Source organism: Coloeus monedula, assembly GCF_965178545.1.
Source record: "Coloeus monedula genome assembly, chromosome: 10".
NCBI classification, from domain to species: Eukaryota; Metazoa; Chordata; class Aves; order Passeriformes; family Corvidae; genus Coloeus; species Coloeus monedula.
In genome coordinates, this window is record NC_138790.1 from 917,671 (window position 1) to 940,710 (window position 23,040).

Below are 23,040 nucleotides of genomic sequence, written 5' to 3' on the forward strand. Positions count from 1 at the left end.
ATACACAATTCCTTACCTATAGTGTTTAGGTAGCTGAGGAACTTGGAATATCAGAGATGATAAAAATATCTCCTGTCTGCCTGTAGTTCTGAGGGTAGTTTAAAACTGGCTGATCCTGTCCTTTCCTATCCTGTGATCCAGGTGGCTTACAAACACCCTAAGTCCAGCTTCTGTGTCTTATTTTATTTACTATGTTTATTTACTATTTACTATTTTATTTACTATGTATTCCTCATTATATTTTGTCTTCCTGAACTATTTACAGTGTTCCTGAGTGACTGATGTACTACTTTGGCCTTTATAAATACTGAGATGTTCACTATGCAATATAAAATCAGTGTTTATCCCAAAGTATTTCTGGTCATTCTGAGTGGAGTAACTGTGTCTGGTTTTTTCAACACAATTTTAAAACTGAAAAAATACTCTAAGTAGTTTTGAGGAATTACAGTAATTTCAATTTGAACTTGTGTTTATACAATATAATACCAGAAAATGATGCATATAGTTCTGCTCTCTAAGAATATTTGTTCTGTCTCCACCTTGAGAGAAGGTGCATAGATTTCTGAATTTGTACACATGTATAATTATGCAAAATAAATGCTCAATTATGAAATTATATTCTGAAAAGAATAAGTCATTTGCCTTTAATAAAACACTTTTTAAGAGTCTCTGATAAGTATTCTTTTTTTCTTGACAGTCTGTGGTGGACGACTGGATTGAATCATATAAACAAGACAGGGACATAGCACTTCTGGATTTAATCAACTTCTTTATCCAGTGTTCAGGATGTCGAGGTACAGAACATGGGAAACAAGTTGTATAGAATAAATCTGACCTACAAACGTGTGTTAGTGCAAATGCTGGTAAAGATGGGGGAGACACTTGGATTGGTGCTCCTCATGTGCATGGTTTGTATAGAAGTATTGTCTGCATTCCAGAATAACTTGATTTAAAGCTTGTTTGTCAAGGGCTACCCTTTCTTTTTCTCACTTTCCTGTCATCATGCTAAAGTGTTCAAATCCTCACAGAGACACTCTACTCATCAGCAGCAGGAGCCAAAAGATCTGGTACTCCAGGTAGGCGTACCTTTACTTCCCCTTTCTGTTTCTTCCCAATTTTTAAATTGCAAAAATTTGTAGGCAATTATACCTTAGCTTTGATATTTTTTCTTTCTTTTTAGGATTTCTTTTTTTTTTTAACTGAAGAGGAAGGAGTCAGGCTTCGGTTGACTTCAATTAGCAAGAAAGATTTCCTGTGGATGAAGCAGCAGTGTTATTTTTTCCTCTGTGATACTTTATCACGTCAGCAGCGAGTGCCCTGCCTTTCATACCCTATTTAAGCAGTCTCCTTTACCAGGCATGCAGCAGTCAGCCTTTCTAGCATTCTGTTGCCACACTGTGCCTTCTAATGAATTTTTCATGTGTTGTCTTTTTTCAGTTAACTCAGCCTTGAAAAGAGACAAAGACAGAGCTCCACACTCTCTGTAGTGCCCTGGACCAAATTATTTACTGTTTTCTGATGCTTCCTAGAATTTACTTTGAGTAGTGTTGAAAACAACCCACAATTCAGAAATTCTTCTTGCTCATTTTGTATCTGATGTGGGAATACACCTTTAGGCATCAAATGGTCTGGGTAGAAGTCCCTTTTCTTCCTCCTTAAGTATAAGGTGAAGTCTTGAGTAGTTAAAAGCATCAGAGAAAAGAAATAGAAACCATCAGCATCTTCAGCAGCCCTTTTTCATAGCTGAGGGAAAGAAACTTATTTTGTGGATGACAGGAAAGACTGAAGCCCTGGGAGCATTCTGTGAAAGGGCTGAAGGTTAGGGCTTAGGTTACAAGCCTGTGTCAATGTCTGCACTGTTCACACAGAACCCCTGAAACATTTTTCAGTTGTGTTTGGCAGCTTATGTGCAAGTAGTTGTATTCTGTGTGCTTTTTCTTTTTATTTAACTCTCTCCTGAAGGTGTATATGAAAAAAAGCAACCCCACAAGCTTCTTTGTAAGAATTTGGGCAGCATTAAACCAAAGGGATCCTCGGCCATGTGTTTATATTCTTGCTGATGCAAGCTTTTGGTGAAGGCATGTCATAAATATCTTCATTCCCCTGCTGCTCTCTCATTTATTCTCCCTTTCTTTCTCCTCGTTAGAGAAAGCAGCACTCTGATAAGATTCCTATATTTTAAACCCCTTGTTGGTGAGTGATGCAGGCTGAATGCCCACTGTCAGCCATATGCTGCTGGAGCAAGTGCTTCCCAGAAAAGCTTTCTGTGACTGGCTGGGAGGCAGCAGCGCTGCGAGTGTCTGATGTCATCGACTCACTTGGCTTTTCTTTGAATGGTGACTTGCCATTTTCAGTGCTCTGCTGTATCCCCAGGGGTATCTCTGCTGAGCTGCTTTCAGTGCCTTGTGGTCCCAAACAGCAATGCCAGGAGAAAGGAAGCAAAAATTACCCCCAAGTCTATAGCGTGTTTGGGAGATTTATTTCTGGGTTGGAATTTTTGCAGTGGCCCCAGTAACAGCTGCAGAACAGGGTTAAAATCCTGGCAAACAGTGCAGTTCTTTCCAGTTTCCAGTAATATGCCTGTTTTCTAGAATTAGTAAGAGCTTATCAGAAGAGAGTGGATTTTATTGGTAGTCCACTTAAGGTAAAGTGCATACTAAGCTCTCCTTAATGGAAATGAGAAGTCAGGTGTTGTTCTGTATTTTGTGAGGAAGACCAAGATTCTTTTTCATGGGAAGATCATATATTATGACATCTTTATTTCCCTTTAGAGACTTCATTGACATTCTTGCTTATTTTTATTTTTGATAAATAACAACCCCTTCTGAATCTCAATGACTGCTTTATCTTCCTTAATTTTCTTCTTTCCAGTTTGCTCCACTAACACTGTCTTGGATTCTCCAGCCTTCTTTCCCAAAGTTGGATCTAAATACTGACTGATAATATATCTAAGTTTGTGATCAGTAACTGAAAGGAGGAGGACAACTAACTTGGAAGGAAGTTTCTCAGGAAAGTGTGATGCTAGGTTTATAAATCTACCATTTCAACACTTGATATCTAAATATATGTAAAGTACATTTAGCTTGACGTGTCTTTGAAAAGTTTTGAGCAGGTGAAGAGTGTGTGCCCATTTTCTGGCTTTAATTAGAAATCATTGAGGCACCAAACTGTTTTATTTAGCAACACTATTGACCCTGAAAAAATACCTTTCTGTTTAGAAACATTGATTTCTATGTATTTATCCCATTCTCTTGGGCAGCACAGATGCTTGAGTGAACCTCTTGGCATCTTCCAGCTTTGTTTAGAGCTGTTGCTGAAATGAGAAGTGATCTCTTGTAAATATGAGTAAGCAGGCATATTATGGAAATTGTTAATACTAACAATTGTTAAACTAGTGACCTTTGCAGGTGAACATAAAAGATCTGTGCAATTTAAAAATCAATAAATATACACCAAATATTCAAGCATGTCTGTCCTTTTTCGATTCTTCTGAGTATCTATTTAATGTGTGTCCATTAAAGACGTAGGAGATTAGGTTTTAGTGTGACTCCAGTAATCTTTGTGTGTTTTTAGAGTGCTATTTGATGTAAATGAGAAGTTTCTTGTATTGGACTGTCAAAACATCTCAGTTCAATAAGCAGATTTGCATGGGAGCTGGTCACTTGTCATGTCATCTTTCCTCTAGTTTGCCTGCTCAATCTGTACATATGTTGCCTTTGCTAATTTTGATTACGAAGAAGTGAAATGGTTATGTAAAGAATTTTTCTTTGTCTTGCTTGTTTTTTTCCTTGGAGAGTACAAAAAAGTCTCTGCCTTTCACAGCTTGTCTGTGTAGTCTTTTCCGTTGTGTTATGTTGAATTTCTGAGGCAGAAAAATGGTTAACAAGGACTGATACATTCACCCATTCACTTTTTGTTTCTGACCCTTTTAAAATGTGTTGCTTTTAGAGGGAGGATCTTATATCAGAGAGTGCCTTAGAAAGGTGAAAAGGTAAGTGTTAAAATACTACTTCTTCATGGAAAACCAGCAAAAATGCTGTTTGCAGTCCTTGAAAATAAAACAGGTAGGTCTGTTGGTAGTAGGTGTTTATTTTCTGTGGGATTCACAGTCTGCAAAGCAGGTGGTGTTGTATTTACTTTCTTATTTCTAAGTCAGGAGCAAAATTTCAGAGTTTTCATTATTAGGTAACAGGGAACTTTTTGATGTTAGCTTGTTGTAATGATAAAGACCTTTTTCAATTAAGTGCCACTGGACTGGGGGTGGAGGTGTATCCACACTACTGAGATTTCCATCTCCAGTGTTGTGCTTTGGTCTGCAGCACTGTGGATTCAGGCACCCTCCTCCCTTGCAGAAGAATTGCAGACCAGTGTTCCGAGTTTTCTGGGGGGTTTTGTGAGTTCTTTTCCATTGCTTTCTTCTTTGTAGGAAGATATTTTTGCTTTTCCCCCTTTTTTCTCTCCTTCTTTTGAATGTTTATGTAAAGCACAGTTTGAGTGCCGAGCTCTCTTGAGCTGGTTGCAAGCAAACTGAAATGTCTAATCAGCAATATGTGTGTGAGGTCCCAGAAGGATTATAACTGTGTCAGTGTGATGCTGCAACAGGGCTAATTAGCTCTGCCTCTCAGACTGAATAATTAGCTCAGGTATCCTGCTCTGCTGCTATGACAACCAGGCTGTTTCCATTTCTGGAGCTCCCTGGATTTAGAGCTGACTTGGGTATCTGCATGGCTGTCAGCTCATGCCTTCTGTTATTGATGGAAAACAAACAGAAAGCTCCTTGAGCACTCTGACCTTCCTACATTTTAAAGGCAGAGAGCCATGCTTGTGGAATAAATATTTTTTTTCCTAACCAGAAGCAATTAGTGGTTGGAACAGCCTCTTGAGCTGTGAAGGAAAACTGGCCACTGAGTCCATGGGAGAAAAGAAGCTTTCTTCTGCAGGGGAAAAGGGTCTCACGTAGTTGAAGAGGAAACTACTTGACTACTTTCAAGTGTACAGTGGAATTATTCCCTTTCCTTCTCTCCCATCCATCTCCTTCCCTCTCCTTTATTTTCTGCTGGGTAAGCCAGAAACCTGTACATTTTTAAACAGGTTTTCAGAAGTGGTTTGAGCACTGCTGCCACTTGCTCTCCTGCCTCTATCAGACAGCTGTGAAACACTGGTTGCTGATGGAACCAAACTGGTGCAACTCCCTTCCTGTTAAATTCCTGGTGGTGTTGTAGCCTCCTCTGGACTGTAAGGGGCTCTCCGTTTCTTAACTGCAGCTTTTTGAATTGGCACATTGAAGTTGTCCTTAGTTGCTGAGAGAAGTAATATATTTTCTTGATATGATCTTTCTCATTCTTTATTTTTCGTACAGAATCTTCCCTTTGGGTTCCTGTGTGGAATCAGTCATTGATGAGCAAATATTCCAGCTGTCACCTCTCGGCCTGGATTGCTGGTGCTGCTTAAGGCTGGGTTTTTCTCAGTTGTGAGTAAGCAGAGACCTGTCCATGACTCTTTCCCCAGGGCTTAAAGCCAGATTCCTTTGTGGTACATTTCCTGTGAATCAAACACTTGGGGTGCCACACTCTCTTCCCTCTTCATCCTTGAGTGCCTGGTTGTTCCTCACCTATTCTAGATCCTCTGTCAAATTCTGATTGAATGGTGCAAACTGAGCCAATAAGTGCAGGAGTTCTGAGTTAGCTTGCTCATTTTGGTTTTTCTTAATGCTCTGTGAACTTAATTAAGGGCAAACAAATAGATTTCTGCTTTGCCAAAGGAAATTGAAGGCTAAAACCAGGAAAAAACAGCATTGAGTGGCCACTATATGGTCTGGCAAAAGCAGTGAACAAGCTTTGCGTGTTTTGCTTTGGAAAGGATTCCAGAAAGCAAATTAGCCAGGAAATAGTGTTATTAACTGTGATTAATAATATTTTAATAGGGGTTATAACATGGTAATTAGAGAAATGGTCTAAAAAAAATGATTTGTGCATGGTTTTGTTTTGTGATCGATGGAATCATCGTCCTGTACAGGTGGATGTTACAGAGCACAAAGAAGACTTGGGTAAATCTGATTTCCTGCATATGGGCCTTTTGCAAGGAACTGCAGAGAGTGAGAAATGTTGCTGACTTTGGCATGTGTTAAAAAGCTTTATCTCTTCAGTCATTCAGTTATTATTAAGAAGTTGGTATCATAAATATTTTGCATTGTGACCAAATTAGAAAACAATGCAATTCATTGCATTGGAGCTTGTATTTTTATTAAGGGTATAAAGTCTGCTTTGTCACAGTTTCTTCAGCAAAATCCCTTTTCAGTGTGTGAATAGAAGGGAGACTGTTGCAAAGAGAGAACTAATGCACATTTTGAAAAAGTGTTACTTACTTGTGTAGGATTTAAGTCATAGCAATGTCAAGGATTTCTAAAATATTTTGTATGCATAGTATACAGAAATAAATGCACCCCAATAACTATAAAGCAGTTAAAAAACATGCTGTTAACCACATTCAAAAATGGGAAGATAAGACTGTAGGATGGAAATGCCTTAATTTCATGTGTGGTGTAGATAAACAAGAGCTGAACTTTGTACTTCTTGTTTTTGAGCCTTGAGGTAATTTTTACAGTGTGTTTATCTTGAAGTGAAAGCTTACAAAATTCAAACTGAAAATAAGATGCAAATGGCTGGGGTAGAAGGTAAATCAGATTACCAGGCATACATTAAATGTTTCATCAGTTCTTTAAATAAAGATAGGTAGGGTTAAAAAATTTATATCAGACACTTGACAATTAATATGGTTACATCAAAATCAATTTTTTGTGAAGAGGTACAAATAGTTAACATCTGTTGACATTCTGGAAATTAAAGCTTTGGTTTTGTTGTGTGTATAGTTTTAAATCAAAAAGGTTTTCACTGTTTCTTCCTGTTTGCTGCTGAATGTATTTGTACTTGTCATCTCATGTACTCTTTCTTCCTTGCTGTTTCTTTTTCCTCTTCTTTAGTTTTTCAAAGATTCTTTGGCTATGAGAAAAGTATTTACAATTTTTTTAACAATTCTTTTAAACTTTGCACGTTACTAACTCTTCTGGGGATGAGAAGTGTTGAAAAATTTAAAAAAAAATCCCATCTGAAAGTGTAAAAAAGCATTGAAGTAGTGCAACACATTTTGTAGTCACTTGTGAACTAATGGCAGCTCTCTCCCAAAAGATGTATCTTGCTACTTTCAGAAATGAGTGGGGAAAAGCCATAGGAATTTACTTTCAGTGCAGGAGACATGAAGGAAGGGCACACTGGTTTGTGGTTTGAAAATCTGAATTAAATACCTGCTGTGCTGAGTTCTGACTGCAGTCCAAGGTTTCCCTCTATGAACTGGTAACAGGAGCAACACTAATTCAAACCAAACATATTTTTCTTTATTACTTGCTACGTGAATATATTGAACTGTTCACCTTGCATATATGACAGCAGACCAAAAAGGGAGCTGGCTTAAAATCAGCTAGTAACTAATTTATGGGTATGAATTAATATAAACTTTCAGATACTTAAAATAAATTGATTTAATTAATTGACAGAACTTGTGGTACTAGAGTATTTTAGATCAAATGTATAATGTAATGAAAGACAAATTAGCTTTGAAATGAATTCTGCACTGTTCTGTGCAAGTTCAAACCTCTGCTGAAAATGAAAGCACTCCTTGTAAGCTTGGAACAAAGTCTGTGTTCTGCCCCTGTGCACTACTAAGTAAACTCAGAGCTTGTAAAATGACTTTTGGCACTGCTCATTGGAGATAAATTGTGCAAGGAGTTCAAATACTACTGCCTGTTTTCCACTATATTAATTTAATTACATCTATATTGATCTGGAAAATAGCACTATTCACATGACTACAGAGATAAAACTTGAGGAGTCTCTCAGACTGTGCTTTAATGCTACAGCTTTTCAAGAGAAGAGCAGTAAATACCTCTCAGTGTTAATGATTCCAAATAGTTGCTGCCATAGCCAGATCTGGGCCATTTCCTCTTTATTTATGGTTTTTTTCTGTATTATGCAAATTCATCACAGGAGGAACACCCTCTGTACTAAGCAGAGGAGCAAAAGCCTTAGTCTCATTTATTTTTGACAGTATTACTCTAAGACTCGTGAACAAATGATGTCAGTATATGAGTTTGCTAGCTGTGTGTGAGATACATTGCTGGATTTATTGTAGATGACAGGTGCTTCCTGTGAAGACAAGAACTAATTATGAAAAGCAACTGAACACCGCTAGATCTTAGATCTTTTCTGACTGGATTACAAATTGGAAAAGTACTCATGTCTCTGGTCTTTCAAAGATGCAAATTCTGCTGAAGGTTTAGTCAGACTTTTTGCAGACCAAGGGTAGGAATTAAATTGCAAAAATGACATTTCCCTCAGCAAACACTGTGATTATGGTTCTCTCTCCTTTGCATTAATGAAGCCATAGACTTATTTGATTAAGTGCAGTGCTGATACACTGCAGTAATTACTTCTGAAGAGAAGGAGATGGGGATGATTAAAAGGATCTGTATCCTAATGAAAAAGTGGTATTCTCTGGCACAAAGAAGTGGTTAAACCAAATCCAATATTCTCTTAATCTGCAGGCATTCAGTAGTAGCTGGATAGAGAAAAAAAAAAAAGCTTGGGTTTCAAAGAAGAGCCAAATTGGAAGATGTGGACTCTGAAGCAGATCCAGTCCTGCTCACATTCCACCACTGCCTGCTTCTTTCCTTATTTATATCAGTCTGATCAGATTGCCTCAGTTGTCTTTAACCTGAACTATGACCAGCTGAGCCCTACAATTGGTCATGTCCTTTTAACTGGAAGTTACAGCATTTTCTGCCACAGCTGGAGTCAAACTCATTACAGGGCAGAATGGTGTAAATAGCCCTTCCCTTGTCTTTTCCTTATTTGTGTGGAGCAGGAAGCGTGGTGGAATGTTTCTGGGTGCCTGGAAGGGTAGGAAGGGGTACAAAAGTTGTACAAAAGTGCTCCCAAACCCTGCAGGAGCAGCCAGGAGTCCCCTGGCCAGCAGCCTCTGTTCCCTTGTTGAAGGACTGATAAGCCCAGCAGAGCTAAGCCCAGTTCTTGGGTGGCTGTCATCAGCTCAGACACAGGTGTAGAGTTTTGCATTTCTTTCTGGTAACACCAGTAGCTTAAATTTCAGCTTTGGACTCCTGGTGTCGGCCCTCCCTACCTGTAGCATTGGCCCTGGGTGTAAAGGGATGAAGCCTAAAGCACCTTGGGCTGATGAGAGCCCTTTCCTTCAGGAGCAGTCACTGGCCTTTAATAGGCACCATCTCTTGTGGGAATTGGCTTCTACAAAGTCATTACATCATTTTTTGAAAAACCTTTAATGTCGTTTGTCAGATTTACCACAATCTCTACTCTTTGTTTATTTCATCATTATTGAAATAAATGTTCTGGATAACTTAAAATTTCATGTGACTTAGGAAAAAGGGCCTAGAAATACTTTTAGCAATTTATGAGAGTGAAAACAAACTGTATATATTAGTCACATAGATATAGATATAGTGGAATTTCAATTTGTGGTGACAAATAATGGCAATTTTCTGTACTGTTGGTTCAAACCTTCTTTACCTCACACTTTGATTTCCATCTTATATTCTTCAAGTCACTTTAATTAGCCATTCAAAGTGACTTTTTTTTTCATTGATGAAGAGGAGGCAGATGTACTTCAAGAAAACAACATCTTTTAAGGTTAACAAAGTATTGCTGTTATTCCTGTGTTCTCACAGCCTCCCTTGTAAACTGCTAGTTTTTTCCTTGTGGTGGAGAAACTGAAAAATGCAAAATTTAAGATACCAGGTGAGTCTATTTCCACAGATCTCCATAAAACCAGAAGTACTTTCTCACAATTAGAGCTGGACTTACCAAGAGTCCCTGTTTTTCTTGCCAAAGTTTTGAACCAAAAGAAGCAGAGAATCTCACCAAGTAGAGCATATGTGTTTCCCATGGACACAGCTGTGTGTGCCACAGTGTATTTGTAGGGAGCTCCTTTGGTTCCAGGGATATTGCTCACGTGATATGTTTGAAGGGAGCTCAGCCAGAGTCCTCAAAGTACTCCTTTGAGATTGTTTGACAACCAGAAAAGGCATGGAATCCCACACCATCCTGGCTGCAGCTGTGAGTTGGCCTCTCTGATCTTGGCACCTGTGTCACTTTTGGAGTGTGAAACTATTGGTGAATGGAAATGGCAGCAGTTACTGGTACAGTCCAGTTGCCCAGTGATCTTTTTACTCTTAACTCCATGTCTTGTAACAAGAATTTTGTATTTTATGTGTCTCAGTTTTACTTACTGTTTAGAACCAGCTGTAGATTCTTGCTTCTTGTTCTCCATCATTAGGACACATAGTGGATATCATTAAAATTCTGTCTTTAGGACCTTTGAAGACAATTTACTTCTGATCTGCATTCTAAAGCTGTGGCCTAACAAAACAAAAATCTCAAGTGATTTTTGCAGTTCACAGAGCTGTAAAATGGGTTGGGTGGGAAGGGACCTTAAAGCCCATCTCATGCCACCCCCTGCCATGGGCAGGGACACCTTTCACTGTCCCAGGTTGCTCCAAGCCCTGTCCAACCTGGCCTGGGACACTGCCAGGGATCCAGGGGCAGCCACAGCTTCTGTGGGCACCCTGTGCCAGGGCCTGCCCACCCTCACAGGGAACAATTTCTTCTAATATCTAACCTAAACCTGCCCTCTGACAGTGGGAAGCCACTGCCCCTTGTCCTGTCCCTCATCCCTTGTCCCCAGTCCTTCTCCAGCTCTCCTGGAGCCCCTTCAGGCCCTGGAAGGGGCTCTGAGCTCTCCCTGGACCCTTCTCCTCTCCAGGGGAGCACCCCCAGCTCTCCCAGCCTGGCTCCAGAGCTGAGGGGCTCCAGCCCTGGAGCAGCTTCGTGGCCTCCTCTGGACTCTGTCCAGCAGCTCCAGGTCTGTTTGTGTTGGGAGCCCCAGGGCTGGAGGCAGCTCTGCAGGTGGGGCCTCACCTGAGCAGAGGAGGAGAATCCCCTCCCTCGCCTGCTGCTCGTGCTGTGGGATGAGCCTGGGACAGGGGCTCTGTGGGCTGGGAGCACAAACTGCTGGGTCACAGGCAGTTTTTCATCCACCAGTTCAAATCAGAGAGTCACATGCACTGACATATTTGCATTTAAAGAGAGAAGAAAATACACTCAACTGTTAGGCCTGTCTAGACATCATCATTGCATCCTGGCATGGCACCATCAGTAGAATCTCAGCAGACCACATTCTTTTTGGGTTCAGAGGAAAGGAATCAATTTGTTTTCATATCTTGTTTTATAATTTAGTAAATTGTGTAAGTGGCCAGTGACAGTATTCTTTTTGCTCAGAATAGTGAGAAGGTTGAGTTTGAGTTGGCAGCACTTTGATTTGTAATTTTCCAACCATTGCAACAGGTTGAATTGTCTTTTCAATCAGTCACCACTGAACATGCTTCCAGAAGATGTAAACCTTTCCACTAATGTACAGAGGAAAATATCTGTCAGTCAGTTCCTGGTACCATTTGTGGGTATTTCAGTACCAGATTGAATCTTAAATCCTGATAAACAAAGGAGATTCAAACTGCCATGAATTCTTTATCTGACTTACAAAGGGTTTAATCTTAGTGATGATAGTGCAGAAAGCCAGGCTGAGCTACTCTTTCTTCTTAAGATTTGTAAATTAATGTAATTTTTTTTTTTCTTTTTCACTTTTTTTTTCTTTTTTCCCCTGAAGATGCCAGGCTTGTGGGGCTGGAATCAAAATAGTGCAGGTTTGTTGTTGATGCAGAGATGCAGAAATTTGCCTTACTGGTGTCATATGCAGAAACAGCTTATTCTGATGTTTCACTCTTGAATGTATTTGTTGTCAACTTCTAACTAAGCCCATGGATTAATTTTTGATGTTTGTGTTTGGAATTTCCTACCCTTCTGTCAAACAGATACTTCTTTTTTTTTCTTTTTTGTGGTGTGTGAGTACACTTGAGCTGTAAAGATTTTCAAATATTTTCTGTGTCCTGTGTTCAGCTCCACTTGTAGCACTTAGAAGAGAAAGTGGCAAACAGGAAAGGTTCCAGCCCAGACCCATTAATAGAAGCATTTGCAATCCTGTTTGTCTAATAGCAGTGATGGATGTTCTCACTCTCAAATTTTAATATTCAGCCCTTTTTTTTCCTCTGGTTTCCATGGTAGCCTGTAACAGCAGGATTATCCTTCAGTTGTGTGCTGTGTGTAAAAATCACTTTATATAGCTCTGAGCTGGCTACTTCCTTGGGAAGAACAGGCTGCTCTTGGGGAAGGTGAGCAGCCTCAGCCTGGGAAGTGCTCCCTTCTGCCTGTGCTGAGCAAAGCTTGCAGTTCCTTCTGACTGGAAACAGGGAGAGACATCACACTGTGATGAAAAATGCATTTAACCCTTAGGGAGTTGCAGACTTTGATCTCATGCAAACAGTTTAAGGTGGCAGGGCCTGTGAAAATGGGCAGTGTATCCCTGCATTTCTTTCTTGCTCTTGGCAGCCTGTAATAACAGCAACCAAGTACTAAATGTCACAGAATCCCAGGATGGTTTGGGTTGGAAGGGACCTTAAAGCTCATCTCATGCCACCCCCTGCCATGGGCAGGGACACCTCCCACTGTCCCAGGCTGCTCCCAGCCCCAGTGTCCAGCCTGTCCTGCTCTGGGCACCCTGTGCCAGGGCCTGCCCACCCTCCCAGGGAACAATTCCTTCCCAATATCCCATCCATCCCTGCCCTCTGGCAGTGGAAAGCTATTCCTCATTGTCATGTCACTCCAGGCCTTTGTCCCAAGACTCTCTCTGGCTCTCCTGGAGCTCCTTTAGGCCCTGGAAGGTGCTACAAGGTCTCCATAGAGACCTATAAAAATTAATTACATGTATGAAGTCTCATTTGTAGGGAAACTACAAGGAGAAGTTGCAAGAAGGGGAAACTGAAAAATCTGTAACAGTGGAATGAAGGATGGAAAGGTAAACTTGCACCTTTAAATACAGCAGAGAATAAGGGGAAAGGAAGAAATCATGGATTCTGAAAACTGCAAGAAAGGAATGTGTTCTTTGAGGACACATCTGCACAGAGGAGCTTAGGAAGCAGGAGAAGAGAGAGGCAGGCATACATCCCAGTGGTTTTGCTTTGCTTCAACAGCCAAAAGAGCAGTTTTCTCTTTTCACCTGATGAACACATTGGGAACTGCTTTAAGCTGCTGCAGAATGATGGAGCCAGAATATACCACTGAACAGGGCCAGAAATTACAATGTAACTCCATTTTTTAATGTTCTCATCAAGCAGTTGATCCATAGTGTAACACCCCTCGGTGTTTATGCTGTGGGCTTCAAGGACAATTTCATGGGGGAAGGATGAGAAAGCAATTAGTAGGTAAGAGTCTATGTTGACAGGAATGAGAATGTAATTATGCCCAAAAAATTGGGTACTCTACAGAAAACTCAGCATTCTGGTTAAACTTAAATATGTGAGTATGTTAAAGGGAAGACACCCTGATATTAAGGCTTCCAGATATCTTAAACTGATAGTGGGGGAGAGGGAGCACTGAGAAGTCCTAAAAGGAAAATTTGCTGAAAGTGCTGAAAGCTGGGGGGAAAAATAATGCTTGTTACAAAATACTGAGAAAACGAAATGCCCTTTCCAAAATAAAACACTAGGTGAAGGTTCTGTTAAAATACTTTATATTACAGTATTGCTCTGCGTTTTGCCACTTCCAAGATTTTTTCCACCAAGGTGTAAGACACAACCAGAGGAGTTCCAGGGCTGGTTAACCTGGTCTGGTGGAAGGTGCTCCCATCCATGGCAGGGGCTAGGAACGAGATGAGCTTTAGGGTCCCTTCAACCCAAACCATTCTCTGAGTCAGCTGGCTGCTTTATTCTGTGCCTTGCATGTGTGTATCTACCAGGAATTGTATGATAATACATGGTGTGTTTACACAGCCATTTTTAATTTGCACAAAGTACACCATTTCAACTAATTCTGGTAGTTAAATTTGTAAGGTAGAGGATCCAAAGCAATGTAAGAGGATTTATAACTAAGGATTTAAGGCATTTTTCTGATTGAATATGCTTTCCTTGCAATGTTCCTCTGTGTTTTTCTTCTTTCCTTTTTCCTTAGCAGCACTTGATTAATTTTCCCCCTTGAGTCCACTATCTTTATGTTAATTAATATACTCAGACTTTTCATTCCCTCTTGTATTTCATCTGTGATTTATTACTATTTGTCTTTCAGCACTCTTTTCAGGGCCTGCTGCTTTATTACTTCTGTAAAGTTTTGGGTTTCTAGTATTATTAAGTTTATACAGGTGAATCTTTTTTTATATTTTGCTCTCAAATACTTCTTAGTGAATCTTACACACTGACTGTTGAGAAACACATTGTATGTTGAGCTTTCCTAGCTTTCTGCTCCTTTTTCCACATTCCCATTTATATTTGTCCTGTCAACACTTGCTGTGATCTGTGTGTGTTCCAGCAGTTTATCTTTTCTCAATTCTGAGGTGACAATTCCCTCTTGCATTGTATTTTTAGAAGCATATCCAGACTTTTATGGATTTTGGCTCTAATATGTGCTCTCTCATTCTCTTACCTATGCCAAAACATGTTGAGCAACTATTCATTGTGTTGTTTTAACTTCACTTTTGCTATGATGCTTCCTCTTATTTTTCCGTAGTGGCCAAGTTCCAATCAAAATTGTAAAAATGAAAGTTTTCCTTAAGGGCGTTTGTTCTACAGGGTGTTATCTTTGTAAATCCCTTTTAAGTAAAGATCTTGTCTCTGGTCTGGAAATGGCCAATCCAAGCACAGAGTCATTGATATCAAAAGCTTTAGAGGCAGCAGATAGAGAATCTGTGCCACTGCCAGAGGGGAGGTTTTTCAGATAGCATGTGACATGTTTAAACCATTGCTGTTACTAGTTTCCTACTCCTCCTCAAATTGCTTAAAGACTAAGCTCAGAGTACCTAGACTTCTTAAAGTTCATGGAATGGAAACATGAAGTCCTTGATTTTGTCTGACAGATACATATTTGCAATGAGGAAAAAGCTGGACTGCAGCCTAAGCCCTCTTCCTTATGTTCTCTGGTAAGGAAGGGCCTTTTCCTGCTTTGCCCTTTGTTCTTAAATTTAGGGTTTTACATACCCAAAGACTGGTGTCACACTCAGGGTACCTGGAGTTACAGTTGTTTGTGTGCTGGTCTTGTGTACATTCCTCCATGAGACTGCTGAGGGATACCTGGAAAATGGGGAATATGCAGTTAGGGACCATCTTGGAGGTAATTTAAATTGTCCAGACTCTTACAGGAACCTCTGGAATAAAAGCAAAAGCAGTCTGCAGCATCCTTATCAACCCTCTTGTAAGAACCCCCCCTTCCTGTGCTTCTTCCAGGGTTCATTGGCTGCTGCAGAGCTGCACATGTCAGACAACAATGTCACCTCCACAGCTCCTCATCCCTCCCCACATCATTCTGGTGTCTGTGCTAATGAAGCCACACAGAGCAGCAGACAGCCTTGGGAGGTTGGTGACTCACCAAAGCTGACATGCAGAGAGACTAAATCAAGGTTACACACAGCATCTGAAGTTTAGCACTTCTTAATTTCTGCTTTAATTGCTAAGCACAAAGATAAGGGGTTTTTGCATGTGATTTCTCAAATTCTTTGTGTTTCATTACAGGAAAAAAGCTCCATACATGTGTTCAGATAGTCAGAAGGTAAATAGGGGCTTTGGAATGGGCTAACAGCTAAGAGAAAATGTTTTTTTCCCTAGAAAAGCAGGAAGAAATAATTATGCGAAAGAAGATAATTCCTCTCATCTTGCATACTTTTAAGTGAGAGGAAAAGCTAGAGGCATTGCTTTGTGCCAGGTCAGCTGATTTTTTCATTGTCTTTTCACAGGTCATTGTCAGTAAATGCTTTGGTCTGTAATATACTCTAAATAGGTGATTTCATGAGAAGCAGAACTAATGAAGAGGGATTTCTAATGTATCTGCGTTCAACTTTCCCAAATCATACAAAAGCAGGTGAATGTGCTCATGAAGTGCAGGGTAAGCTGTATGAGAGACAATATTCTGGATGCTGTGTAACTCCAAAAAAGATTGGGACACACACTGCCGGGCAGGAGGTGGTTGTGCTGCAGGTGAAGCTGCTCTTGAGGAAGCAGCAGCATTCCCAGTGTGTCCTGTCTGTCTCCAGCTCAGTGGGAGGCTGAGATTAACAGATTGGGGTCGTGGTTCACACTGTTCCCCAGTGACCTCACTGGCTTCTGTTCAATGACCTGCTTTTGTAAAATTTATTGGGACACTTTATATCCAAGACCAGTATGGTTTGGTTAAACAAAAAGATTAGAATTTATTAAGCAGCACAGTTACAGACAGAAGTGTACCCAAGTCTCATTTCCTTCTTTCAGGCTAATAAAAAAAAGCATAGAAATGTTGCAGATAGATGGTGGCTTTCACTTAATGAGGGAAATCCATGATGTTTCTGTATCTTCAGTCTCACTTTTTGGTGCACACCGGCTTTCCTCACATTGACAGATAAAGTTCTTCACTGCTCTGCAGCAGCTCTGTGGTGCTTCCCAAAGCCTCTGCTTTACTGTTGTTTAATGTGTTGGCTTTTTTCCATCAAGTGAAGGATATGGGAGGATACTGGTCAGCCCTGGCCTGGTGGCTCTCTGGATGGTGCTGTTGAACACTGAAAAGTAAGGATTGGCTCTGGGAAGCCTGGAGCTCAGCAGTCTCTTTGGTGTGCCATTGCTAATAAGGTTCAGCACTGAATAGATCTCCAATGCAGACACCGCTGTAGTCCTGATCTTTCCCTTCCATGAGCTGGAGCAGCAAACAGTTACAGGAAAATGCAGAGGCCCTGAACTGAGGGTATTTCTTCAGAGCTGTGTCTGGGAAGCTCTCATGCAGGTTAACAGCATCTTCCTTGAGGAAAATGAAGAAAAGGCAGTTCACCCAAGGGATGAGGCGGGTGAGCAAGGAGCAGAGTATGATGGTCCATCAGCAGCTGCAAGGGACTTGCTTTTGGCCTGCTGAGCTCTGCCAGATCTTTGGTAACTCCCAGGTGTGGCACAAAAAAGTCTGGCTTCTTGTTTCTCTCTTTTTTCCCCTCTTGGTTTTCTTATTAGATACTATGTTTTGTGGGCTCTAGAGCCTGTCACATCAGTTGAAAATCACTAGATAATTACTTCTCATTTTGTATTTTTTAGGACTTGCTTTTCATCTTCCCTACTTTACTACTTCTGAGAAATACAGGTAGAAATAAGAGTAACAGATGTCTGAGGAAAGGATCAAAACTCCATCAGGGAAAGCAGAAAGACTGAGGGAAAGAGGATAGACCATGGCTGTCTAGTCCTCCTGTGACTCTTTTACCTCCTGACTTTCTGGAAAGTTGAGGTACCATGTTTTATGGCATTTTGTTTTATGTGCTGGAGAGATGTTAAGACTGAGTAACAAGAGGTTTGTTTCTCTGATACAGAAAATACCTTTTAGCAAAAACATGTGAAGGTGTGTTGCAATGCTGACAGTATGTATGTGGGTCACTGCTGAGCTCTGGGAACCTGCAGGTGGGACAGGCACATCCACAGAAAGTGGAAGGAGGGGTGGACACTGAAGTGAATGTCCTTGGTTTCTGTGAAAGTGAGCTTGAAGTTTTTTGAAGCTTGAAATGTAGGTAAGTGCAATGTGGTTAAGAGAGTCAGCCTGGATTTCCAGGGGGCTTTCTGGGGAGTGCTCACTCTCCTGAGCAAGGAGAAACTGGGCAGCAGCATTGCTCAGTCCCAAAAAGGCCAAAGGAAGATCTTGCTGCTTGCTTCAATTGTTGGAGGACTAGAGAGAAGGGGACTGCAGACTCTTCATGCAGTCAGTTCTATGGCAGGTAACAGAGAGAAGTAGAAATGTGGGAAATTCTAGTTTGACAGAATGGAAAACATTTCTGCCATGAGATGGTCAGGCACTGGAGGCAGAAGGGCTCCCTTTGTGGGTGAACCCAGTGTGGGTTCACTGTCCTAGGACATACTCAGACTCACCTGATCTAGCTGGGATCTCTGCTTTGGGAAGGTTTTGGACGAGCTAACAGTCAGGAATCCTGCCACCTGAAATTATTCTACAGTTCTAGACTTCTAAGGGAGGTAAGAAGCTGTGAGTTTGTCCTTCTGTGGACAGCATTTGGTAAAAATCATAGGAAATAGAACAGGGATAAATAATCTGTGTTAAAATAGTAGTTATGTACTTACTGCTTTTAAAATTGGTGGATTAAACCTTTCAGCTATGCAGAAGAATGCGTAATAAAGAGTTGATAAAATACGAAGCCTATTCCAGTATGGTGGAACAGAAATCCATTATTTTTCCTTCAAAAAGTACTCAGTGTTTTAAAAACTGCTCTGGGGTTTATTGTAGAAAGTACAGTAGTGGTACAAAGCAATTGCTCTCAGTTGAAATGAGTTTATCAGACAGATTGGATGTTTTCCAGGCCTTTGTTAGTACATTATCTCACACCTGAGCTTGTGTTGTAACAAGAGACACCTGGTGCCAAGCCTCAGCTCATTCAGCAGGTACTTGTGAGCAGTGGAGAACTCCCCAAGAGCCCAGGACTGGGGCTGTGCCCCAGGGGCAGGGCACAGGTAGGATGCCTCTTGTTAGCAATGGCAGTAGTGTTTCCTCTCCGTTGGTGGCTACAGAAATGCCTACACAGCACGAGTGTGCTCATGTTTGTGTTGTCAGGCTCTTGTCCTGTCACCTGGCCCCACTGAGAAGGGCCTGGCAACGCTGTCTTTGCCCCCTCAGATCAGGTGTTTAGGCACACAGGTTCCTCTGGCAGGAGGGAAGAACTTGTGCCCACACTGGGCCCCTTGTTTCAGAGGGAAGCTTTGGTGGGGGCCTGCTCCCAGGGCAGGTGAGGGGGGAGAGCAGATGTGAAAAGAGCCTGTGAGAAAGGCACTCAGAAGGAGGAGATAGACCTAAATGGACCTAGTGCAAATATTTACATTGTTGTATCTTACACTTAACTTGGAGCTCAGCCTCCACACTACCTCTGTTTATATTGCTGGATTTGAGTCACTTCTGACAGGAGGCAGCCAAAGGCTGCTTCCACACACGTGCTGATAAGCTGTAGTTACATTCTGCTCTTGGAGCCTGCTGTCATTGTCAGTAATCTGAAAATACAACTTCTGTGCTTGGCAGCGCTCTGAGAGGCAAAGTTAAGAATTAGAAATAAAGGGCAAATTTATATGTACATATATTAGACACAAAAAAATCTCTCTCAAACTTACATTGCACCTGCACTTTGAGCATTGAATGTAGTTCTGACCATTCCACTTCCTACAGGATACCCAAATTTAGAGGGAAAAACCCAAGCAATGGGGAAAAGAATGGCAAATAGAGGAATAGTTTTTCATGCTGAGATTAACAGGGTATTGTGGTTCACACTGTTCTCCAATGACCTCATTGGCTTCTGTTCAATGACCTGGTTTTGTAAAATTTATTGGGACACTTTATATCCAATTTGCAAAAAGATGCTGGTTTATCAAATAAAATGATAGGCAGCAGTTTTAGAAATAGAAGGGGAGGAGGTACCTTCTGAAGGCACGTGGGGCTAAACTTCAGGTTGTATTGATGCAGAGTTCTGTGGAGATGGAAAGTACAAATGAATTAAGAGATGATGGATCCACTAGCAGCTGTTAAATCCCATAGTCACAGAGTGCCTTAACACTCCACAGCCCAGGTAAACCCTGAACTACTGCCAAATGTGAGATTTGTGTGATGCTGCCTTGTGCTTGCATTCTGCCTAACACCCGGTGCTGATTGCTGAGTACAGGAGTCCCGAGGTTAATTTGTTTCACCACATCCACCAGGAACGTTCTTAACAAACATCTGCTTACAACACGTGCAGGAGGCACAGCATGAGCAGTGCTCACAGAAATGAACCTTGGAACCCGCCCTGGAGGAACAGGTGGGGAGTTTCAGAGGAGCATTTCTTGGGTGTGTTCTTTTCCCTCTCTCCTCAAGTGTGAGTGTGTTCTGTGGCCTCATTCAGCCACAGTGACCTGGGTTAGTGCAGGGCAGGATGTGGCTGTGGGGCAACTGTGGAGCTGAGGGCATCCAAGAGCAAAAGCTGTAAGACATTGCAGGAACAAACTGCTGCCTTTGGGGCAGCAAAGGCTCCTCAGCTTTTCACTCATGTTCATGTCTCTGACTGCTGTTCAAAGTTACCTGGCAAAAAAGTGGGTGCCGTGTGAGAATTGCTACTTTAAGTCATCAAAGCATGGAAAGATCTATGTTCTGAAATAATTCAGTCAAAATGCTAGACTGCAAGTTTAGTATCTTTGGTTAGTAATTATGTGGCTTCATGCAAATCGTCTCCGTGAGGATGCAAAGCAGCTTACACTTGGCAAGTGCAAATGCTCTAGAGCCATCTCAAACCAGCCTTACCTGCCTTAAACCCAGAGCAAGGGAGTTTCCTTTATCAAAATTCTGAGCCTTGAGCACATGAAGTGTACTATTTTGGATGCACTAGATTACATAGGCCTACTTCTTTTTCTGCTGGCAGTTTGGGGACTGAGCATGCTTTCTTGCTGAGGAGCATTTTACCAGTTTCCTGTGACATCCTTTGGCAGTGTTGGCTGGCAGCTGTCATTCTAGCTGTTCTGAGTAATTGTGTCACCAGCAAACTATCTGCTCCTTTATTATCCTTTCTTTCAAACCATTTATATCTGCTGTGGAACATATTTTATCAACAACTTTACATAGAAAGATCTATTGGTAGGTTTATTTTGTTCTGGAAACTGACTGGTTTTGCTACCTTTGTTTTCCTGGTTTTAATCTGAAAACTTTTCTTGCATATGATTATTGCATATCAACTCCTTTAAGAAAATGAGGGAGATCATTGTAGGATTTTGAAAATATCTCTGTGTTGCATAAATGTCTGACTTTTAGCTGGAGCTCCAGGGGGATTGTGAAGCATTACTTGACAGAAATAGCATCAACCCTTGAACAGACACACCAGATCTGTAGTACAACACCTCCTAGTCTGACACAGCAATCACATTTAATGTGTGTAGTTCTTTGGGTCACTCCTGAATTCTTTATTTTTTCCCTTTTTTATTCTTCTGACACTCAACATAGTTTAAGCAACTAGCAAATTCTCACACATAATTGCAGTTTCAGAATTTCATAGGATCTCTTTTCTTTAGAGATGAAGTTTCTATCTCTTTATACTATGAGAATATGTACTTTTTTCTTTTCAGCAAGGGGAAATAACTGGATTGTCAGTGACATATGTAATTCTCTTCTATGTAAAAATCTCTGATTATCTCCAGTGTATTTCTTCCCATACTTGTAATGAGGGAGTCGGTGCCATCACTGTTATTTTTGGATCAAATAACATCTTGGATTTTAAAAGAGATTAGCAGTTCATTTCAAATGAAATGATAGTTAATGTAGATAAAGTTATCAACTCCTTAATCTCATTCAGAACTTTGAATTTAAAAGTGTAATTCAGAACTGCTGCTAAAATGAAACAATTATCATTGAGTTTGAGTATCAGAAATAGCAAGGATTTGATATTAAATTCTCCTGTTTTGTACAGTGACCCCTGTGTTAGTAAAAAAAAAAGAATAAATCCTCCCAGATTGACACTGAACTGTGCCATAAACCAAATCCCTCCTGATGGGAGAGAATTTTCTAAAAGTCCTTGCAAGGAGTTTCAAAGATAAACCAAGACTTTTCCTTGAGTTTCAATGCTGCCGGATAGTTGTTTATTAAGTCTTATCAGAGGAACAGAGCCACCAGCGTGACCCAGGTACAACATAGAGCCCTGAAAGCAGGAGTGAAGTCTAATTATCAAGATTTACACGGCCTTTTAAAGATAATTTAACCAATAGTTACTAAAAATGTATATTATTTTCACTTTCCTACCAATTATTCAGTAACATGGGCAGGAACTGCGGAATTCTCTATCCAGTCATTCCAAACCACTTTTACTGCAGAATATGGAGTGGTAGAAGAAGGAGAAGAAGGTTTAGAGAACAACAACAATCCTCCATTTTGACATTTTTTACTCTTATCTATTTACTACAGAGAGAAGCCCAAAGCCTCTAAATTTTTCACCCTGTGACAATCTTACATAGCAGTCTATCACCTAATTCACACCACTGTATTTTCTAGTTGTTGTCTGACTGTTGGTAATTTTTTCCAAGGTTGGAGGTTAAAACAGTGTTGTTCAGGGGGGTAAGAACCCTTAAAAACAGGCAGAGAAATATTCTTGGCACTCTGGGTTCCTACACCAGATTTACTGGTAACCTTTAATGATGCTCCTTATAGATATTGGCAGTATTAACATTACTGATTGTTTTAAGCACAGACTCATGGAATTGTTTCGATTGGAAAAGTGACACTATCCAGTTCAACCCTTCCCCAGTGCTGCCAAGGCCATCACTGACCCTGGTCCCCAAGTGCCACATCCACGTGGCTTTTAAATCCCTGCAGTGATGGGGGCTCTACCACTGCCCTTGTCAGCCTGTGCCAGGGCTGGACAACCCTTCTGGTGAAGAAATTGTCCCCAGTATCCAACCTAACCTTCCTCTGGCACAACTTGAGGTCATTTCCTCTTGTCCTGTTGCTTGTTACTTGAGAGAAGTGACCGACCCCCAGCTGCCCAGCAGCTCCCTTTAGGCAGAGGGTGAGAAAGTGTTCCCTGCACCTTCTTACTGAGGGTGCCCTCCTTCCCCTCATCCAGATCGTGGCTAAAGATACAGAACAGGACTGGCCCCAGCACTGGGCCCTGGGGACACCCTGGTGACTGATCACCACCTGGGTGTTGCTCCTTTCCCCATTGCTCCCTGGGCCCACCATCCAGCCAGTTTTTTACCCTGTGAAACTCTGCCCATCCAAGCCATGAATGGCCAGTTTCTCTAGGAGAAGGCTGTGGGAAATGGTCGGAGGCTTTGCTGAAGTCCAGGGAGACACCTCCACAGTCTTTCCCTCATCCAGTAAGGAGGTCATAGAAGGAGGTCATGTCAGTCAA

The 23,040-nt window shown here is 41.2% G+C and overlaps 1 protein-coding gene across 1 annotated transcript in view; it reads left to right on the forward strand.

The window, feature by feature from the left end:
* The window catches only part of STAG1 (STAG1 cohesin complex component), a 168,790-nt gene that overhangs the window by 61,773 nt on the left and 83,977 nt on the right, over nt 1–23,040 (forward strand). The window contains exon 5 of the mRNA XM_082288099.1: nt 698–794. Within this exon, the coding sequence (XP_082144225.1) occupies nt 698–794 (97 nt within the window). The remainder of the gene's footprint in view (nt 1–697; nt 795–23,040) is intronic.